General features: G+C 45.2%; 1 protein-coding gene across 3 annotated transcripts in view; it reads left to right on the top strand.

The window, feature by feature from the left end:
* Window positions 1-12,262, top strand: part of tgm8 (transglutaminase 8) — an 85,636-nt gene that overhangs the window by 52,694 nt on the left and 20,680 nt on the right. For all 3 annotated transcript variants that reach the window (XM_088337438.1, XM_088337437.1, XM_088337439.1), the window contains exons 9-12: window positions 823-938; window positions 1,002-1,128; window positions 2,398-2,537; window positions 10,544-10,718. In XM_088337438.1, the coding sequence (XP_088193564.1) occupies window positions 823-938; window positions 1,002-1,128; window positions 2,398-2,537; window positions 10,544-10,718 (558 nt within the window). The remainder of the gene's footprint in view (window positions 1-822; window positions 939-1,001; window positions 1,129-2,397; window positions 2,538-10,543; window positions 10,719-12,262) is intronic.

Raw genomic sequence — 12,262 nt, 5'->3', positions numbered from 1 at the left:
TGCGCCAACCGGGGCCTTTAGCAGTTCTTTTCAGGCCGAAAAGTCTGCCATGATCGCTGCAATCGCCTGGCTAGACCACAATAACGACTGGTCCTCAGCCTCCATCTTCACGGATTGCAAGTCCCTCCTCCAAGCTCTCTCCAACCCTAATATAACAGACCCCTCCCTCCTGTCCCATAACTCCTCAATTGCGGCCTTCTCCCCATCCAAGAGCATCCGGCTTATCTGGGTCCCGGGTCACTGCAACCTCCCGGGTAACGACCTTGCAGACGAGCAGGCTAAATTAGGCTCGGCCCTCCCTCAACCTACCGCCCCGCTAGACCCACAAACTCTGCTCCCCAATATTCTCAGGAGCTGCAAACCCCCCCATCGACCCACCCACGTCTCATTTCACTTACCTCTTCCCACCACAACCCGGAGGAAGAATCCCACCTCTCAAAGAAAGACCTTGTCGATCTTATACGATTCCGGTCCGGTCATCACCCCTCCCTCCGAAGATGGCAACATTTGACGGGGAAATGCGAAGACGATCTGCGCCGTCTCTGCGGTGAGGACGAAGAATCGGCCGAGCATCTCTGGCTGCCCTGCACTCCAGTCTGCCCGATACCACCGCCAGCTGGGATTCTCCTTCGGAGAACTACAGAGCCTCCCACAAGCGAGTCTAGCGCTACTAAGGATTATCCTTAGGCGCCTTGAGTGATTCAACAACAACAACAACAACAGCAGCAGCACTTGCCGGAGAGCCACCGCCAGCCGAGCAACGTCCTTCTTGAGTTATTCGCCTTGCTTTTTCTTTTTTAAACTTTATTATTTTCATCCCAGGCTTGTACCAGTGTGGCCCTGCACCCTTGGTAGCCATCTATAACGGCGAGATTGATTTCTCGTATGACGTCCCCTTTGTCTTCGCCGAGGTCAATGCGGACTGTATCGACTGGCTGGTAAAACAAAACCAATGAAGGAAATTTCATTTCGTTCGTGATGCTGTTGCATTTTCGTTTCAGACAAAAGCTGACGGCACTGACGTGAAGATTTACTCGGACACCAAGCGGGTCGGTAAGAGTATCTCGACAAAGTCGTTGGGCTCCGACAAGCGTTTCGATATCACCAGATCTTATAAGCACAGAGAGGGTGAGTGTTCTGCCGAGACCCCAGGGTTCGTACGGGTGCTTGAAATCCTTGATAATGCTTGAATTTAAATGCTTTGTTTTCAAGGTCCCAAAATGCTTACATTTTGGGTAAAGTGTTTGAAAATGCTTGAAATTGCTGGCATTGCCGTGTTTCTTGGAAGTCTGACCCATTAGACCACGTAATAAATGAAGATCTATTTTTAGGGAAAAGTGCATGAAAATGGCGCCTACACGCCTGCTCTCAGCATTATGGCGTTTCCATGTAATGCGCCACCTCCACCTTTTGTTGTTTTTTTTTTCAATTATATACAGTATTATCAATTTTAATAACACATTATGCACCAAACTATTGAGCAATTAGTAATGGCATATGAGTTAAGAAATATAAATTCAAATACTCACAGATCTACAAAAAAGTTTTTTTTACACAGAACAACAACACAAAATCCCTGAAAATGAAAAACAATTAAAAATACACTTCTTCAATGATATAAATTATTTATAAAATACAATTTTTTTAAACTCTTTTCAATTCTTTTTTTAACCAAATTTAGACACAGATCCTCTGAAAAACACAAAAATATTACCTAAAATTAGTAAAACAAAAAGCAAAAGATTAGCAGTCTCTGAGATGGGAAGATTAAATGCACTCTGCTTCAGGGCAATCAATATCTTTGAAATAAGTCCACTTTTTGCTCATTTTTCTGCTTCTTCTACATACATTCCTTTCTTTTTTGTCTTCTGTATTGAATTTAATTATTACCCAACACCTACAGAGGCCTTTTCCTTTTTGTAAACAAGTGTGACATAGCCAAACTTTATGTACTTTGTTAGAGGAGGATGTCCGAATTTATGTTAGTTAATAGCAGCCCATTGACACGAAAAAAAATATTGTAGATCATAGATAGGAACAGCTCAACATAGCACAAAGTATGTGCTAGCAATAAGACAGAAATTTTATTTTAGTCCATCCATCCATTATCTGCACTGCTTATCCTCAGTAGGGTCGTGTGGTGCTGGAGCCCATCCCAGCTATCTTCGGGCAGTGGGAAGGCTGCCCTATTTTAGTCCTCAAAGTTAAAAAAAAAACTCTTCACGGGCTTTGGATTCCTTCCTTTAAAGGCAGTATGAAAATTAATGAATTGGCTTCAAACGTACTTGAAAAGTGCCTAAATTTGGCCATGAAAAAGGTAGACTAACCAGATCACACATGCTTACACATACACACACGCACCCAAACTTGATGTACAAATGTTTTGGTGTGCGTCAGGCTCAGAAGAAGAGCGCACCGTCTTCAGATACGCCCTCAGCGATGACAAAGATGATTTTATGGGAGGGGAGCTTGATGGAGAAACCCCGCAACCAGCTCCCCCTCGCCCTCCACCACGGATCACCATACGCTTTGACGAGGTTTGCCTTGCTTCCATATATACCAGGGGTCTCCAACGTGGTGCCCCATAAGGACAGTTGATATGCCCGCGAACCTGTTCTGAAAATAGGTAACTAGTGCTGGGTCATTGTGATTTTCTAGTTAAAAATGTTTTTTATTGGTTGACTGACTATATTTAGACATATTTGAATAATTTACCTGGTATTAACATTTTAACAACATAACCTAGTAACATAAGTTGATATTTTAGAAATTCTAATAAATAAATTACGGTTCATTGACCTCATGGACAAAATAAATCTATTCAAATATTGATGATTATGTCAAGGTTAAAAATTGAGTTTGTATCAAGATAAAGAAAGGAACACACTCTGAGTTGGAGATTAGGTTTTTGATGGCCCTTCTATCGTAGGCGCGTCCCACCTGAGCTTTCCCCTAGGTCTGCTTCCAAGATTGGCTCAGGGAGGAATCACCCACATCCAATGGTTAGAGGCTGGTTTATTGGAAACACAGGCGTGTAAAACCACACATCTGATTGGCTTAAACAAGATCACATGACTACATGAAACAAATCTGATTGGTTGTAACAAGAATCACATGTTTAAATGATGCAAATAATGCTGGTCATTAGATGGTGTGGTGTGCAAACATAAATATTAAGCAGTAAGAAAAGTGAAACTTTGTAACTCAAAAGTACAATACGTCACTGTAAGGCAAGGGAGTGTAGAAGGGAGGCAAGCTTGTGACCAGACTTCCCTGCACTAAAGTGAAGGACATCTTAATTAATAGTTGGCGGGCACCAAGAGAATACAATTGTTGTAAGAAAAACAGCACCTGGATACAATCTTTACGTTACGGTACTTTGGAAGATAAAATCCTACAAAGGCATATTCAAACTATAATTTCCATTACAGATTATTTGTAAGCAATTACGGCAATTAAAAGAATGAATGGGAATGTATTAAACAAAATGATGTATTCATCTTTATTGATTTATTTACAGGAAATGCAACATACCAAATTCCAGTTTACTTAGCTACGTTTCAAGCTTTGTTACTAAACATTACAGTCAATCTCAATCAGAGTGGAGCCCCATTCCTGCCTTTTTAGCTATTTAGCAAGCTTTGTAGCTAGCTTTTTACAATTTGTGCAGGCTATTAAGTTAACATCTTTTTAAGCTCAAGTTAAGTTTTGGCCTGCTTTCTATCTTGCTATTTAGTTGCCTTTTTTACCCTTTTGGCTAGATATCTATATCCGTTTTAGTTTTTTACCTGTTTGCTCGCTTGCAGTTTTTCTTCGAAGGCCTATAATGACGTCCACTTCTATCGGTGAGTCTATTCTGGACCCACATGCCCTATTACACCATAAGCTGTGATCAGCAGCAACATCCGAAGCGCACCTGCTCAGGCATCCCCAGGCAACAAGTGGGGCACGTACCCTGGCTCTGCCCGGCCTGTGCCCCACCCACCACCACGCAGTCCACTCTGGCGAACACGTCTATCCAGCGCCCTCAAACCAACGCTAACGCTACCTGCCCCACGTGTAGTGCGCCCCTCCGCCATGCGACCCGCCCACTTATCTGTATGGGATGCAATCGGCGCTTCCGTCTTCAATGCGCCAAAGAGACGAGGACGGCCCTACAAAAACTCAGGGATGCAGGCAGATGGAAGTGTGAGACATGTAGGGAAGAAGATATTTCAAAGTACACGACCCCACTCCCACCAGTCCCGCAAGCGGTCCTGAAGCCAACAAACCTCATCAAGAAAACAGGCCTGAAAATTCTTCAGTGGAATTGCGACTACCTTGCAACAAAGCTTATAGAACTCACCCAATTGCTATACAGACACAAAATCGACATAGCCGCTATACAAGAAACAAAACTTGGCCTAGAAGACCCAACGCCTGCAATTACCGGTTATGAAACACTTCGACAGGACAGATCTGGGAGTGGTACGAGAATAAAACGCAGCGGAGGCTTACTTTTCTTCGTGAAGAGAGATCTTCCATACTCCGTTGGCAATAAAACCCCCCCTGCCTCGCTGGAATTCATGTCTATAGCCGTGAAATTGGGGAAAAAGCGCCAAATCACCATTACAAATGCCTATCTCCCGCCAGTAAAATCAGAGCACAACCACGATGAGTCAAACCTAGGGAGGGAACTGGATAACCTTCTAGTGAACAACCCTGACATACTGTGTGCCGACCTCAACGCACATCATCCGGAGTGGGATCCGTTCGTCAAAATCGATGCAAGAGGCAAATATGTGCAAGAATGGTTGCACGAGAACTCGCTGGTCTACTTAAACAACGGGACTGCAACACGCTTCGTGAGATATCAGCAAGGCGAAGGCCAGAGCGTACCAGATCTCACCATTGTCCGGCTGGATGAGACCGAACTCTACTCCTGGTCGCCGCTCAATGCCCTCAGCTCGGATCACCTCCCAATCCTCATCCAGTGGTCGCAAACCATCAACATCACGCGACAGCTCCATACAGTACGACCAAATTTCAAGAAGGCGAACTGGGAACTCTTCACATCGATGCTACGAGAAAGCTCACAACAACTGCTGGACGAACCCTCACCCACGGCCCAACTCGTTTCACTACTTGAATGCATCAAAAGAGCCTCAAAAGCCGCTATCCCAATGAAAGTTCAACGCCAAACGGATAGACTGTGGATGACTAACGAACTACGCGAACTTATTAAAGAACGCAACAAACTCCGCAGGAATCTGAAAGTCAACCGGAAAGCCTGGCTGGACAAATCTAGGGAGGTGGCAGAAAGAACAAAGAGGGAGAAAAGAGCGGTCTGGCAGAAACATCTTGCAGACATCAGCCTCTCAAAGGACTCCAACAAAGCTTGGGGCCTTGTTAAACGTCTGAACGGATCACAACGTGGTCCGGAAAACCGCTCCCTCATATACAACGGCAAAGAGTACACCTCGGACTCTGCCAAAGCTTCTGCATTTATCCAAGAGTATGCGAAGGTCAGTGCCCGCAGTGTGGACAGAGAAATAAGGGCGATGAAAAAGCAGGTCCGCAGACAATTAAATGCCCTACGAAGAACACCTAGGCAGGCTTCGGAAGTACCCTTTACACTCCCGGAGCTACAATCAGCTATCAAAATGATAAAGGCAGGCAAAGCAGGAGGACCAGACGAAGTGGCCCCCGATCATCTCCGACACCTACCTAATGAAATCATGCCCGTCCTCCTCAACATCATCAATTATAGTTGGATAGAGAGCTGGTGTCCACAGTCGTGGCGAAGAGCAACTATCGTACCCTTCCTTAAAAAGGGTAAAGACCCCAAAGATGTGTCCTCATACCGACCAATCGCCCTCACCTCCTCTCTATCTAAACTAACGGGGCGCATGATTGTAAACCGCCTCAGCTGGACGCTCAAAGACCAAGAACTTTTGAGTCCATGGCAAGCAGGCTTCCGTAAAGGTCGATGCACCACAGACTAATGTCTACGACTGTCACAATTCATCAGCGACGGTATGCAATCGAAAGCCCGAGAGAGGACTATCCTAACACTGTTTGATTTTTCAAAGGCGTACGACACAGTCAACCGAACACAATTGACACACAAGATGCTGCGCCTCGGCCTTCCCCGGCGTTTCATCGAGTGGGTCTCTACCTGGCTGACAAATCGTATTGCAAAGGTCAGACTTAACGGAGCCACCGGCCGCACTCGCTGCTTCAAAGAAGGCCTACCACAAGGTTCAGTCCTATCACCGCTCCTCTTCGTCATCTACATCGACGACCTACTAGGCCGCTTCGACACTAACACATTAGTCAGCGCCTACGCAGACGACCTGGCTATTGCCTGTCGGGGTCGTCGCAAAGAAGAAGTAGTACAAAGAGTTCAAGGGGAAGTGGAGAAGGTAGTCACCTGGAGCAAAAGCGCCCTAGTGTGAGACATGTAGGGAAGAAGATATTTCAAAGTACACAACCCCACTCCCACCAGTCCCGCAAGCGGTCTTGAAGCCAACAAACCTCATCAAGAAAACAGGCCTGAAAATTCTTCAGTGGAATTGCGACTACCTTGCAACAAAGCTGATAGAACTCACCCAATTGCTATACAGACACAAAATCGACATAGCCGCTATACAAGAAACAAAACTTGGCCTAGAAGACCCAACGCCTGCAATTACCGGTTATGAAACACTTCGACAGGACAGATCTGGGAGTGGTACGAGAATAAAACGCAAGGTTCAGTCCTATCACCGCTCCTCATCTACATCGACGACCTACTAGGCCGCTTCGACACCAACACATTAGTCAGCGCCTACGCAGACGACCTGGCTATTGCCTGTCGGGGCCGTCGCAAAGAAGAAGTAGTACAAAGGGTTCAAGGGGAAGTGGAGAAGATAGTCACCTGGAGCAAAAGCGCCCTACTGCATCTTAATACAGCCAAATGCCAATCGGTACTGTTCACTCTGCACTCAGCCGAAACAAACTGGCAGCCTGACATTCGCATCGATGGCCTTCCTATCCCGACATCAAAGGAAGCAGTTTTCCTGGGAGTTCAGTATGATCAACGCCTCACATTCGGGGCACACGCCCAAAAAGTCACACTTAATATGAGACGAAAATCAAACCTCCTCCGAATGGTAGGTGGAAGCTCCTGGGGCTGGTATCCCGAAGACCTACGCACACTATACCTCGCGCTAGTCCGTAGCATAGCAGAATATGCCGCCCCAGCCTGGACACCATGGTTGGCACAGTCAGGCTTAGATAAACTGGAAGCTGCCCAATTACATGCCGTCAGGGCAATCACAAGACAACTATACTCGACCCCTGCAGACATCGTCCGATATGAAGCCAAAGTACCCCCAATAACATACCGTTTCGACCAACTTAGCACGCTCATGGCAGAGAAATGGCAAGCCCTGCCTGACTCAGACCCCAGACGACACCTACTGGAAACTAAAGTACACCAGAGACTACAACGTGGAGATTGGCGATCAAAAGTCATCCCCGAACTGCAACGCCTACAAATCTCACCGATGCTAAACACCACTAGACGAGCCCCGCCTTGGCTACAGTTCCAACCACTAGAGGTCCGTTTCACCAACACCCAGAAATCGGATCCACTGGAACAGCAACTTACGAAAGCCAACCAAGCCTTTAAAGACTTACCCACATCAGACTTAATCATCTACACTGATGGTTCAGCTGTGGAGGGCTATAAAAATGGTGGAGCAGGAATAGTGGTATATACTGCAGAGAATGAACTCATCAGACGATGGCACTCACCGACTGGTAAATGGGCTAGCCCGTTCCAAGCCGAGAGGACGGCCCTGCATGCAGCCATAAAATGGCTGACCGAACTTACAGATCGCCCCTGGACGTCTGCTACCGTCGCCAGTGACTCGCGCTCACTACTCGAGGCATTAGGCAACCCGCATTCGACAGATGCAGACATCTACGATCTACAGCATCTAATTGCGACCCTCTCCCAGAGGAAAAGAATACAGCTATTGTGGATCCCAGGACATTGCGGACTGCCTGGCAATGAACAAGCCGATGCAGAGGCCTCCCTAGGCTCCAGCCTCCCACAACCGAACCACCCGCTGGACCAACACACTACGAGGGCTCTCATAACACGTAGCTACATACCTACTGCTCCCAGCCATCCTCGCCTCAGCTCATTCCTGAATGTGCTACAAAACCTAACAGAGGAACAATCCCTGCCCAAAGCTGAACGCACAGACCTCATCCGCTTTCGGAGCGGCCACCATCCGCTGCTCCGACGCTGGCAATTCCTCCTCCGCAAGTCGGCCACCGACATCTGTCGACTTTGTGGGGAGAGTGAGGAATCGGCCGAACACCTATGGGTCGATTGCCCCGCCTTCATCGCGGACCGTCAACGATGGGCAGATGGATCCGAATTCGCGGAACTCGTAGCACGACCGAAGCGTTCTATGTCGTTCCTAAAGATCATCTTTAGACGACTTAAAGCGATCTAGCAGCAGCAGCAGCAGCAACATCCTCTAGGGCCTCAGGTCTAACCCTACACTTCCTTATCGCTGTCTTCAGCTGGTCTTTGGTCGAAGCCTCCTAAACTAAGATGATGCTTGTTTAACACTCTTCTTGACCTCCCTGTCCAACTGTTGTCTTTAGAATGGATGGTTCCAAGGTACTTGAAGGATTGGACTCGTATCGGTGGGAATATTAGCAGGTCATCAAGGGTAGTGATGTCTACATCAGAGTTCTGGTTAAGCAGGGTGTTAAAGTGCTGAGCACATCCCAGAATTATAGTAGGCTGGTTCTTCAGGATTGTTAAACCATGTGCCGCTTTCAGGGGAGTAATGCACTGACTTGTTGGGCCATAGATGGTCTTAACAGCGTTACAAAAGTTATGCATGTCGTTGTTATAAGCAAAGGACTGGATTTCCTGTGCCCTCTTTGACCACCACTTATTCTGCATAATTAAGGTAACCTTCTGTACCGCTCACCGAGCTCAAACTAGTCTTTGCGGTTCTTACTCCTATAGCCAATTGTTTGAGCTGCTGCAAAACGATTCCTTACCACGGGGATGCGGAGCCTATGTCGACTAGTCTTCAACATGGCTGCAGGAGGCTGCCGCGTCCTTGGTATTTTAAGGCCCGCCTATTGTGCACCACCAACGTTAATCAGGGGGAGTTATTACCTCCAAGGTAATTTTCAATACACTTCACACTTTACCCATTCACACACACAATCACACACTGATAGCAATCAGCTATGCCAAGTGCTACCGGCTTATCGGGGGTATTAGGGGTTCAGTGTCTTGCCAAAAGATACCTCGACATTTAACCCGAAGGAGCCGGGGATCAAACCTACAACCTCTCGAGTATACATATACAAGTAAGTGCTTTACCTTTTTTTGTTGTAGTTTTGGATCCCAGGTGCTTATCGATAATCTCCAATCACTGGGGATACAAAGTGTAGTTGTGTATCAAATGTTAGAGACGATCACGTACCATACGTGAATGCATCATACTTTTGTTGTTGTTTTGTTTGTAAATTTGTTCATTGCATTTCCACTGCTGCGCCAGGTTTGTTTGTTTTTTGTTTTTATTTTCTTGTTTCAACAGTTTGTTTGTAGTTTTGTGACCCCCGTGCTTGTTTGTTACTTTGTTTCTTGCATCTCCATTTCCATTTTGGTCTTTGTCTCAGGTTTGGGCATTGCCAGGTTTGATTTTGTTTGGAGATGTGATTTGTTTTTTATCCTTTGTTTGTTTATTACTTTTTACCTCATTTTTTTCGATTAAATACCATCCCTTATTTTGAGAACCCCTTCTATGGAATGCCCAGCCTCTGGAGATAAGATCTGCAACCTCAATGGAAGTTTTTAAATCAAGGCTTAAGACACACTTGTATTCCAAAGCTTATGATTGATGCTCACCTCATATTCTGTATTGTCCTGTCTTTTTCCGACTGCCTGCCTGGTGGTGATACGAAGGAGAAGGACGATTTGAGATGAGTCAGCGGACCAGAGTTTGACCTGAAGCATGTGAACGCCTGCATGGACCAGCTGGCAGAGATGGGAAGCTGCGTCGTGGCCATCATAGACTTTCTGGACTAGTTTACAGGCTGGGGGCGTCGCTGCTGTCATGCATTTTCCGGACAAATTTTCAACATGTTTCCTAGTGTTTACCATGTTTGTGTACTGTAAACTAAATGTAATTCACCCTGGTCATCCTGGGAGGGGGATACCACTTGTGAGGTCCCTTCTCAAGGTTTCTCTTTTTCCTCACGCTGAGGTTTTGAGTTGTTCCTTGCCCCCATGTTGGTTTAAGATCAGGTAATTGTGTCATTGTAATCCTGTGCAGTTCTTTGAGACATTTTTGTGATTGAAGGCTATATAAAAAAATTTGACTTGACTTGACTTGACTCAGTTCCTGCTTCCCCAGCATTTCGGTCCACCCCTTCAAAAACCTAACACTACCTACCACAAAAAATGCAAAACACGGAATAGTTTTGGAATGTTTATTTGTACTGTGCATTGTGTAATGAAAAGTTATGTTGCGTGTAGGTTTCTGTCCCTGAGTACGGCAAGGACCTGCAGCTGAGGCTTAGGATGAACAGTGACAGCAGAAAGGAAAGGAAGCTCAAGATCCACATCAACGTGGAGGCCTTGCAGTACAACAGCACCTTTGTCGCAAAAATCCTATCTGAAATTAAGGAAGAGACTCTGTACCCCTTCCGAGGTAAAATGAGAAAGAACCAAAAAAAAAACAAAAATACCCTGTTTTTTTAGTAAATACGAGTTAAAGGCGGAACGATTATTGGGCGGGCTGATTATCGGCATTGATATTTGGGAATTTGACAAATGTAGGTATTGTCATTTTTATTTATCCAATGGGACAATTAAATACAAATTACAAACTGGGTTAGAGATGCAGGAGAGAGGTTAAGCAAGGTTCCGATGCAGCTGAGGCTCCCTCTCCCTCTCTCCTGCTCCTCTATCCTTGGTCGCTACCCACCCAGCGCTTTCCGATTGGATAATCAAACAAGGGCAAAGCCACTGAAGCAGGAAGAATACTTTTAGAGCAGCATCTTTTCTAACTCATTTCAACATGCCTGTGAAAAGAGATCGCGAATAATATTGAGATTTTTAAAAGTCTGTGGTAGAAAAGTGTGTGTAGAAATAGTATTTTTAGGGAAGCACATTTAGGTGGAGACTGATTTGTTAGCTCTTATCATTTTTCAATTTCCAAGCTCTGTTGGAATTTTTATGCACTTCTTGTTTTAAGGTAATTTATGTCATGTTGGTGTTACTATCATTTTCATTTAACTTAAGAAAAAAAGGAAATCAGGTCGCAATTGATGTCTTTATGTACCTTTACATGAAACCTTATTTCTTGCACTGTTAGTTTTTGGTTTAAGTGAAAAATTAGTTAAATTAGTTGTGTTGAAATTCTAATTAATCTACTGTAAGATTTTTCAGAGAGCTACTCATTTCATGACAAATATTTGTCACTTTTTGCATTATTAATAATTTCTTAAGCCATTAAAGGGACAGTATGTAATATTTAGTGCCCCCTAGTGGTCTAGTTGGGTTAGGGTTATCCGGTGCAAGAGAGGGGCAGTGCCAGCACCGTGGAAACTCTAGGTGGACAAACGGCACGATGCGTTCCGCTAATGTACCTGGCCATTGTTGACACCTTTCCAGCACGCAATCAAGATTTCCTCTCTAACAACTTCTATCATTCCCTCAAGTGATGACGTAAATCAGTTACATCTTTTTGATAATTTGGTTGTCATTTTTTCATACAAAGGCCGACTAATATACTTTGGGGGCAGTAGTAGTTTAGGAGGTAAAGCGCTCATCTTGGGATCAAGTGGTCGCAGATTCGATTCTCGGCGCCTCCGTGTAATATGTCGAAGTGTCCCTGGGCAAGACACTGAATCCCCAATGAGCAGGAAGTTGCCTTGCATGGCTGACGCTGCTATTGGTTAGTTAGTGTGTTTAAAAGGGCAAGTGTAAGGCACGTTGTAAAGCGCTTAAATGCAGGCCATTTACATTCATCTGCTATACTTTCAGACTTGTTTATAGATCGCGTAATGACGCATTGCAAGACAATATTGTATGGCCACCGTCAATACTACTGGTGCTAATGTTAATATCTACCTTCACATTTGTACATGCAATTTGAATACGCTAAAGAAAATAACCCACTACATAATTTTGTGTAGAGTTTTGAAACACCAAGCCAAAAAGGTGAGGGAAGAGGCAGAGCAAGACGAAGGG

The sequence above is a fragment of the Urocampus carinirostris genome, chromosome 6, assembly GCF_059441175.1.
Source record: "Urocampus carinirostris isolate Australia breed hairy pipefish chromosome 6, RoL_Ucar_1.0, whole genome shotgun sequence".
Classification (NCBI taxonomy): Eukaryota; Metazoa; Chordata; class Actinopteri; order Syngnathiformes; family Syngnathidae; genus Urocampus; species Urocampus carinirostris.
The sequence above is the reverse complement of the archived record's forward strand: the minus strand, read 5'-3'. Positions and strand labels throughout refer to the sequence as shown.